Source organism: Sarcophilus harrisii, chromosome 1 (assembly GCF_902635505.1).
Source record: "Sarcophilus harrisii chromosome 1, mSarHar1.11, whole genome shotgun sequence".
NCBI lineage: Eukaryota > Metazoa > Chordata > Mammalia > Dasyuromorphia > Dasyuridae > Sarcophilus > Sarcophilus harrisii.
Genome location: NC_045426.1, coordinates 129,839,590 through 129,850,230, shown reverse-complemented (window position 1 = coordinate 129,850,230; position 10,641 = coordinate 129,839,590). Strand labels below are relative to the sequence as shown.

Here is a 10,641-nt window from a genome sequence, read left to right as displayed (position 1 = left end):
AAAATAAATTCCCATATTGTTCTTGAGTCAATTTCTGCTAATGTCACCCCACACTAGCAAAAGAGCCCAGGAAGTCGAACATTCTCCCTCCAAAAAATATGTCCCTGCATCCATATAGTCTTTCTCTTGCCTTTCCACTTCGTTTTGTAGTCCTCCTCCCCCATCATATCTGCTGCAGTTACCAAGTACATGGTTCATTCAAGTACACAACTATTTTTATGACTATGAGGGAATGGGGGCACAACTATGTACCAATGAGGTAAGTCACAGACAGCTTCACCATCTCGTGTTACGTGGGGAACCTGGCATGAGGTTAAAGCATTTAATAGTCTTTTTCAAGTTCTTTCATGGCACCAGAGACAGGCAACTAGACTTATAGTCCTGGCTCTGCCACTGAGAAATTTAATGACCTTAATTAAGTTTCTCATCTGTTCAGTGAAAAGTTTGGACTGGAATGATTTCTGAGGTTCTTTCAAGTCTACTTCCATGCAGGTTCTCTTAGTGCTGTTGACTGAGCATAAAGTAAAGACCTATTTGTGTCCCAAAGCCAACAATTTATTTAGCTTTAGCTTTAGATTTGTTTCAACATGGCACCAGAAACATCCAATCTAATGCCATCCTCTAGCTTTTGTTCAGCAATTACTGGCTGCTTTTTCCTGGTTGGGGCACTGAGAATTTTATTTAATTTCCGCAAAGAGGATACTTCTGATTCAAACGATTTAGTTGATTAAGCACTAATTGGACAGGGTTTTTTCTTTTCTTTTTTTCCTCTATAAACTTATGCTTAGCCCAGTGCTTAGTATGTGTTATCATTGTTCCGATATTTCACCACTGACTCTTTCCAACTCTATTTGGGGTTTTCTTGGCAAAGATACTTAAGTGTTTTGACATTTCCTTTTCCAACTCATTTTATTATTGATGAAACTGAGGAAAACATGGTTAAGTCACATGGCTAGTAGTATCTGAGGCTAAATTTGAACTCGGGGTTTTCTGACTCCAGTTATGGTGCTCTATCCACTGAAACATATAGTTGCCTCCTTGTTACATAGTAGGTGATAATTAAATGAGATTAAAGAATCATTTAGTTTAGTTCCCTTATTTTATAAATGAGACAGCACAGGCCATGGGAATTTATTGTCCAAGGTCATTGCTGAACAAATGAATGAACTTTGTATACAAAGACAAAAACCTTCCAAAAACAAATATTAGTCCCTGACCTCAAGTCCACTAGAAAAGAGATGGGGGGAGAGGAAGTCCATAAAATATACACTCAGATAAATACAAAGATATTTCTGAAAATCACTTTCAATTGGGGAAGGGGAAAGAGATCAGGAAAACTTTTGAGTGGAGGTGGCTTTGAACTTTGTCAATTTTGAAGGAAGCTAACAGTTCTAGGAGGCAGAAGTAGTAAAGGAAGGCATTCTAGGCATGGGGCACAGCCTGATTAAAGCCACAGAGAAATGATGAGTAAGGGAATGACTAGAGGGGCTAGTTTGGTTAGAAGAAAGAATACATAAAGAGGAAAAACATGAACAAGACTGAAAGAGAGGTGAGAGACTCAGTACTTCCTTTTCCTGCCTTTGATCATCTTCTTATGCTTCTGAACCCATGGGATTCTTAAAAGTGTTCACTTCTTTATGACTCCCTCCTCTTTCCTGCCTAACTTCAGCCTATCTAGGTGACTTGGATTGGGGCTCCTCACACTGTGGTTTTAGAGAAGCACATTCCCAGCTAAATGAGGATATGATAATGAAATAATAACTAAAGTGGCTGAATGCTTTGAGGCTTGCAAAGCAGTTTACATATATATGATTACAACCTTGGAATATGTAATATTATTATTCTCATTTTCCATATGAAGGAAGTGAGACAGTGATAAAATGACTTTCTCAGGGTCACATAGCTAGTAAATGTTTGAGGCAAGATTCAAACTCAGGTTTTCCTGATTCTAAGTCTAATGTTTTATCTAATATATACACATATAAGGATTTCTGTGGCAATATATTTGCTTAGTATTAACATGTAATTATTATCCATGCTTTAGTGTATTTTTATTTTTTTGTTAAATATTTCACAAATATATTTTAATCTGGTTCCCAGTACTGGGCAATGTTTCAGAGTGCATGCAGCCTTCCGACTGTGTGTTTGACACATCTGATCTAGTTCAACCCTCTAGTTAGACAAATGGAGAAACTGAGATCTGAAGAAAATGGGACTTGCCCAACCTCACATAGGGCAATTCATCTATTCACTCTGAACCTCAGTTTCTGCTTCTATTACTTGGGAATACCACTTTCCCTATTTAATTGCCCTTATCTGTCTCCCTATATTATCTTGCCAACTAGACTGTAAGCTTCTTGAAGGCAAATGCCATATCATTATCTTCATATTTTGGGGTTATTTTTTCCATCCTGGATAACATTTACATTGGAAAAATTACTCACTTTATTATACACATACACATACAGATGTATATGTATGTATGTGTGTATATATATCATATAGTATATGACTCTAACTCTAACCCTAACCCTAATCCAATTCCTGCCTCCCACTTCCTAATTCTTACCCTAATTAACTCTAAATATATACCACACATTCACAAAGGAATGGTGATTTTGGAGAAGTGATTTTTCTTCTTTTTTTCAGGGGAGATGGGGACAGAACCCAGACCTAATACTTTCCCTCTTAGAGAATGGTATGAAAGTACGCAGCCACGATCCATGTAAACTCTGTGTGGTCATACTAATTCCCATACCCTTGAAGGGACAAGGACATGAGAATATGAATTAGCAGGCAGCTCTTGGCAGGAAGTATTCTGGCCACCTCTGACTTGGTTTAGGCATCAGGATATGTTTACTCTGAAATTCCCAAAGCCAGGATGCTGGGAGTCACTGAACCTGAGCTTAAGTAACAACATGGTATCATAGAATTCAAAGACCTAAGTTTTAATGCTAACTATGCTGTTTACCAGTTGAATGAAACTTACTAGTTAGGCGAACCACTTAAACTCTTCTAGCTTCAGTTTATCCATACAATACTAAGGATAATAATGCATATATATATATATATATATATATACATATATACATATATATATATACACACACACACACGCGCACGTGCGCGTGCACATATATAAATAATCTCAACCTCACAGGGCTGGGAGAAACTAAGTTGTGACCGATATATAATCCATAAATGTGTCTAAATGGAAATCATTTTTTTCATTGCCCTCTGCTCCCCCCATCCCAAACCTTGTACAGTAGTGCTTTTTGAATTGCAGGAATATAATGGATATATGTTGAATGAAAAAGGCTGATTCCATGACAGGGGCTAATTATAGTTCATTTCTTCAGTCAGGTCAGATTTCTTAGCTCTTCATGTGGACAGGGTGTGCAGCTCAAATTTCCCTCAGATAGTCATGCTACTGGGATATACTCTTCAGGCTATAGAGTCATATGCCTAGACATCAAAGGGCCCATGGCTGACCTTTTGAAAGAACAGCTCTTCCCTAGCTCCACCTTGATGGCTGGATTCAGGTCATGAGAAAGGCTTCAGGTTTCAGGAATATGGCCACTAAAAGGAGTAAGCAATCATGCTAGTAGAATGAATGAAGGAAAATGACTGAATTAATGGATGAATGGATGGATAAATGAGCGAACAAATGAATGTTATCCTCTTTTTAAGATTTCACTAATTTTCTCCCCACTCAACAGAAAAAGTAATAGCAAAATATCCAGTAACAACATATGTTCAATCCTTTAATCAGCTTAGGTCAGGAAAGCTTCATAATCATATACTCTGAGTCATCAATATTGACAAAAGAGAATTATCTGGTTCCCTGTTGTTCACCCTGACCCTACCCCTCCACAGATACCAAATCAAATGGTATTCAAATGCAAAGTGTTCAAGGACTGAAGCATATGGAATTCACCTAAACTTTCCAAAGTATACTATGTGGTCAGTTCTGCCTCTATAAAAATATACACATACAAAAGTACTTCTACAAAAACATGGCGTCTATTTTCTGAGGTTCATATTATTGAAAAAAAAAGGAGACTTTGAATATTAAGGGTGACCTTTCCAGTCCCATAATGGTTCTGAAATAGTTTCCATAGGGTTGAATTTCTTGTTTCCTTATATACATGGCATGGCCAGAATGTGCTGAGGACATAGCAGCAGGTAACCAAGCAATTTCATGGGGCAGGGGAAGAAAGGGGAAGTTTGGGGTCACATAGTCATCCTGCTGTCATTAAAAGTATCATGAATCAGGAGTGAAGAAAAGCATTTTAATACTGTTCTGCTGGATGTTTAAAAAGAAAGCACTATGACTCACAACAAAGTCATTGAACTATTCATCACAGCACAGTGATCTCTGGAATTTGCATTGATGTTTGATCTCATTAGTCACTATACATTCAGCGGACAGTCTGACATTTCCTACACAGAGGATTCAGTGAGATTTGGTCCATAGAGTGTCAACAGAGAAAGCTGCTGGGTTTCCTCTCTTGGTCCAGTCCATAGGTTCTCATCAGGGTGACTTCCTCTTTGATGAGGAAAGATTGCCCTGGGGACTTGGTGTGCAGCATTGGGCTGGATGGCAGGGACACAGGGCTTCTGGAGGAATAATTCTCACTTTCCCTTGGGAAAGTTTGGCTGTGCTTACTTGGTTCCGCAGGTGTTGATGTTTTTCCCATCAGCTGCATCTTCCACCAGGGAAATGTGGTAATCAGTAGAAAGAGTGAAATGAGAGATACAGCCAACTAGACCTCTCATGTATTGCCTATTTGTATGCAGAGCAATTTCCTTCATTCCACCTGCCAGGGACAGAAAGAGAAGGAGACAGAGTGAGTCAAAGGTGAGATCACAAGATTAGAGAATCACAATATTTCACAATTGGCAGGGATTTAAATTTTGACCTTTTTCTGTCTTCTGTAATTCTAATCACTCTTCCATATGACAGTTCCTCAAATATTTTAAAAGGTAGCTCTCAAATTCCCCCACTCCTAATTCCTTTTCTCAAGTCTGTTTTTCTAGTGTGTGCTAAACATTCTAGTTTTTTTTCCCTCATGAATTGAATAATACTCTTCATAATACTGGATGTATTTTTCTAGAGGCTATCTAGCTTCTCATAGATCACAAAATCACAGATTTATTGTGGGAAGATAGGTCAGAGGTTATGCAGTCCCATACTCTCATTTTTACAGACAAGGAAACTAAGGCTCTAAGAAATGAAGTCGTTTGCTCTAGTTCAAAGGGGTAGTATTAGAGTTAGAATTCAATTGTCTTTTCTTAGCTGTGACCCCATAATTAAGCCCAATACTCCAGGTATGCTATGAACAGGAAAGAATACAAGGAGGCAGTTATTTTCCAGTCTAGATATGTCACATTTACTGAATCTTTCCAACTTTCTTGAACAAGATTGCACAGGTGATGTACCACTGTTTCTATTGACTGACTGACTGATCTAATCCTTCAGTCAATTTAACAAGGTCAAGAGGGGCTAAATCTCAAGTTGACTATTTAGCATTTCACTTTCATTTCTCCTATGATTTTGTCAAAGGGTAAGCATGGCTTGATTGTCCTTTGGGCATAGTTCCAAATTGTTCTCCAGAATAGTTGGATCATGTCATAACTCTACCAACAATGCATTAGCTTCCCAATTGTCCCAATCTTCTCCAACTTTTCTCATTTATCCAACATTTATTCCTTTTCTATCATATTAACCAATCTTATGATTAACTATGGAGTCAAGTAAATGGGCACAAGTATATGCTATACATTTACATTGTAGTTAAAGCTACTTCCTTGGAACAAAATGGTCACTGGTAAAATTTTCAAGGGATTTCATTCAGTCAATAAACATTAATTTCAGTGATATGTGGAGTATAAGAAGAGACCACACCAACTTCAAACAAAATGAGTTAGCAAATTTGCTAAACATCATTTACTATTTTTTCTATTAATCCCATTTTATTAACTAATTTAAACATATTATTAATCATAAAGGGATATTTTATTTATTTATTTTTATTATATGCAGAAAGTTTACAAATTCATTGCTCCTCCTAAGACTTTGTTGGATTGGAGAGATGTACCTGGGAACAGAAGAACATCTCCTTCCTTCCAGATAGTGCCTGGTTTTGGCAAGTTCTTGTTTCCCAAACAAGAAAAGCTCTGTTTCCCCGTGGCATTGGCCCAAACACAAAGGGGTCTAAGCAAGTCCTTTCCAGCTCTGGTTTCCAGCCCAGGTTTGACTGTGGAAGAATTAAAGACCTCCCAAATTTCTTGCCTGTCATTCATTTGGCTTTAGTCACTGGAACTAACAGCTAAAGGGAACCCATACCTTAACAAACAGGAAATACCAATGTAAATAAAAGCCAAGTGTCACCAAACTCACCTACATAGAGATCTCCATTGATATTCAGCTGTCTCATAAGTCCAGGGGATTTGCCAGTTCTAGCTCCATAGTCATCCACAGTTATCTTCCCAGACTGGCCATCCCTGGAAAGATAGTCACCATTTTCAGTGGTTACTTTATAGACAGCATCTAATGAAGGATGAGGATTAAGCATGAGAATGGTGTCCCAAACCTGGTGTCTTCAAGAGCTAACACTTTAATCCTACTTCTAGTATCCAGGGTGGGATGGGGGAGCACAGAAGGCAAAGGGGATTTTGAAACACAGAATGACCACCTACTTGTTTTGCCTTATCATTGTTGTCTTGCCTATAATGAACACCTATGGCTCCAATCTTCTCATTCTTGCCCTCAATGGATTGTATAAAACAGAAAGAGAATAAAAACCTCTGCCCTAAGATTAGAACTCAGTTTGAGGCCTTTTGCTTGTTCATTTATCTGTCCCCTGCTATGGCCTCCAAGATGAATTTGCTAGATATAACTCTTTGTTGAAAAGGAGGGTCTTTTCCTCCCAGATTTATTTGTTTAGATTTTTGTTTTTGGACTAGATGAAAAAGTGCTACTTAGCCTTAATCACTGAATGGGTGCAATCTCAGTCAAACTGAGACCTGTTGAAGACCTTAATTTAAAAAGGTCAAAGTCCTCCATTGCGTCCAGGGCCGTTTCTGGCTGTTCTGATCTAAATTTGGCCACTAAATCCAAATGGCCAAAGTGAGGCAGGTGACCTTGCACAGCCCTTCCTCACTTAAATCTAATTCACTTGCATGTCATGGTATCATCTCCCTGATGTCATGGTCCTCTTTGAGAATTAAGGATAAATCTGGGGGAGGGGATGGGGGGTAAGAAAGGAAAAATTGGAACAAGAGATTTGGCAATTGTCAATGCTGTAAAGTTACCCATACATATAACCTGTAAATAAAAGGCTATTAAATAAAAAAAAAAGAGAATTAAGGACAAACAACAATGAAGGAGGGAGGGAAAGAGAAGAGGAAAGGGGGAAGGAGAGAGCTAGAGAGACAAAGAGAGAGAGGAGACAGAGAGAGACAAAGACAGAGAGAGAGACACACAAAGAGATAGAGACAGAGAGACAGAGACAGAACAAGATCTAGACACACACAGAGAAAAAAGACAACAGAGAGACAGAGACAGGGACAGAGAAAGAGACAGAGACAGCAGAAAGAAAGAGACAGAAAGCGAGAGAGGAAGAAAGGAAAAGAACAAGGAGAAAAACAACATTGATAAGAAGGAGAAGAATAACAATGATAAAAAGAACAAGAACAACAATGATAAGAAGAACAAGAACAAGAAGAAATGAGAATCTAGGGCGTATCCTTTAGTCTTTTCCTATAAATTAGACAAAATTAATGTGTTCATAAGAAGTTAATTGGAAGACAGAAGTCAATCCTTGAAGTTATCCTGAAGTGAAGAGTATGATAAGGGACAAATAAGTTTGAGTGATGAGGAAGGGTGGAGATAGAATAGAAGTAAAATGCCCTACAATGCCAATTGTGAAATACATGAGATGCATGAGATACCTAGAAAGCCAGGGATGAGAAAGCATTCCAGTGGGAATTTGGGAAAATCTGGAATCAAAGACAAAATATTTAGTTCAAGAGAGTTGGGTCCAGAAACGTTGGGACATTGATGTAGGATCCCCAAGGTGAGGTAATGCATGTGTATGTATACGATTAGGGTGGGATGAGACATAGATGTGGCTGGAAGATGGGGATGAGGGATAGTGCTAAATCCAAAGCTAGACCCCTATTTCTTGGCCCTGATTGCTCCAAAGAATCACCCTTACTCACCTGACAGCTTTTACTCTGTGCCACCGGCCATCATTGAAAGATCCATTCACTACAATGGAAACAACACCACTGCCCAAGTTGTAGCTAGAAGCAGAGTTGGGGTAAAAGATAGCAGAGAAAAGAGTAAAACTTGAGAACACAATCCAATCTTGTGCCTAATGGTTGCATTCTAAAAGTGAGGGGAGCAATATGGAACTTAAATCATTTTCCCATAGATACCATGTTGGTGCATTTCCTACAAAATCTACAAAGTCCTACTGAATCCATAATGTCTCTGAAAAAATTTTTTTAATTAAGAGAATTATTTCATTTAAAATTAATCACCATTTATAATATGGTTTCTATTCCATCTCAAGATACCCATCACACCTACTTCCCTGACCCACCAGGAGCATTGGCAGCAGTGCCTGGGGATAAGAAAGAGCTGCCTTAGGGCTCTAGTAACTCACTTGACCCTTCATGTCAGGAGTTCTTAACTTTTTTGAGTCTTCTGAATCCCTTTTACAGTCTGGCAAAACCTACAGACTCTTTGTAGAATATTTTTAAGTGGATAAAATAAAATGTACAAGATTACAAAATAAATCAATTATATTGAAATGCAATGATTAAAATATTAAAAAGAACACATTCACAGACCCTGGATTAAGAAATCATGCTTTGTGTGGTAGAGTGTAATGACTTAGAGGCTGGAACACCTGCTTCGAATCTTGCCTCTGACATTCACTATCCCTGTGATTCTAGATAAGATACAACTAATCTGAGCTTCAATTTATATTGCTATAAAATAGTCTGTTTTATCCACTTCATAAGACTATTGTGAATTTCAAATGAAATAATGACTGTAAAGTACTTTCATAAACTTTAATGTCCTATCAAAATGTCAGTTATTATTACATTGGCTTAGAAGCAAACACTTTTCTATAGTTATATTCATTTAGAGAATGGGGCATCTATGTGGCAGAGTGGATAGAGTACCAGGCCACGAGGCAGGAAAACTTGAGTTGCAATCCAGCCTGAAACACTAATTAGCTATATCACCTTGGGCAAGTCATTTAACCCCGTTTGCCTCAATTTCCTATTCTGTCAAATGAGCTGGAGAAGAAATGATAAACCAATCTAGTATCTTTACCAAGAAAATCCCAAAAGGGGTCATGAAGAGTTGGACATAACTGAAAATTATTAAACAACAAAAAGAGAAAAGAATATATAAAATAAACCTGTCTACAACGGTGGTCTAAAATGTGTATATTCAGCCAAAGCAAAAACCTAAAAACAATAATGTGAACGAAAATTGATCAAGAGCAGAATTCAATGAATTGTGGCCAATATTTCTTCCATGAGTTAAGACTGATTTTACCATTTTAAAATAAAGCTTTTTTTTTTTATTAAAAACCATTATTTTGATTTTAAAACTATTTATTTTGCCATTTGAAAATGGCAAAGACCATACTTAACAAAAATCTCCATATCTTAACAAACAACAAAAAAACCTCAAGCTATCTTCTATAATTCTACCCATCTTATCACAATATCATTTTATATTTCTCTCGCCTTTTTTAGCCAGACTTCTAAGAAACAATATTCTCTACTTGTTGTCTTCATTTTCTCTCCTTTTACTCATTTCTCAATCCTTTGTAGCTTACTTTGATCACCACTAACTAAAACTTATCTCTCTAAAGTTAACTTGGATCCCTTACCAGGCAAATCAAATGGCCTTTCCTCAAATCTTATCTTTGTTGACCTTGCTGCAGCTTTTGACCTTGTTGATCATTGTCTTCTTTTCTAACTACTCTCTCCTGGTTCTTATTCCTACTTGTCTAACTGTTCTTTTTCAACCTCTTTTGCTAGACCTGATTACACCATTAGCCCATGACTCTGTCTTGGGCCTTCTCTCCACTCCCTATACTCTTTCATTGACTTCCATGGATTTAGTTTTTGCCTCTATGTAAATAACTCCCTGATTTCATTTTTCTAGCTCCGGTCTTTCTATTGCTCTTTTCCTGCAAACTAGATATCTCATATACACCCCAATTTATTCAAAACAAAATTCATTGTCTCCCCCTTTTTTTGGCCAACTCATCCCATATCCTGTACTATGCTTTTTCTATTGAGGGAATTCCCATTCTTCCAGTCAACTAGGTTCACAACTTTCATGTTATCTTCAATTTCCCACTCCCTACATTTTGTCATTTCTACTTCTAGGACATTTCTTGAGTCTGCCTATTCATTTCTTGAGTATACCTTGAGTCTCACTATTCACAGTGACCTCCTTATTTTAGGTCCTTATCATCTCTTGCCTGAATTATCACAATGATCTAATTAGTCTCCCTTCCACATCTCTCCGCACTTCAGTTTATCCTCCATACACCTATCAATGTGATTTTACTCAGGTGCAATTACTGAGCAAGTTATTTT

The 10,641-nt window shown here is 37.6% G+C and overlaps 1 protein-coding gene across 4 annotated transcripts in view; it reads right to left on the bottom strand.

Moving 5' to 3' along the window:
* Positions 1 to 4,278: 4,278 nt before the first annotated feature.
* Positions 4,279 to 10,641, bottom strand: part of EGFLAM (EGF like, fibronectin type III and laminin G domains) — a 232,492-nt gene continuing 226,129 nt past the window's right edge. For 2 of the 4 annotated variants that reach the window (XM_023496126.2, XM_023496127.2), the window contains 3 exons: positions 8,227 to 8,310; positions 6,404 to 6,507; positions 4,279 to 4,820 (listed from right to left, as the gene is read on the bottom strand). In XM_023496126.2, the coding sequence (XP_023351894.1) occupies positions 4,666 to 4,820; positions 6,404 to 6,507; positions 8,227 to 8,310 (343 nt within the window). In that variant the 3' untranslated portion in view covers positions 4,279 to 4,665. Of the gene's footprint in view, positions 4,821 to 6,403; positions 6,554 to 8,226; positions 8,311 to 10,641 lie in introns of those variants that run through there. The other 2 variants (XM_031964290.1, XM_031964296.1) reach the window with 2 other exon arrangements.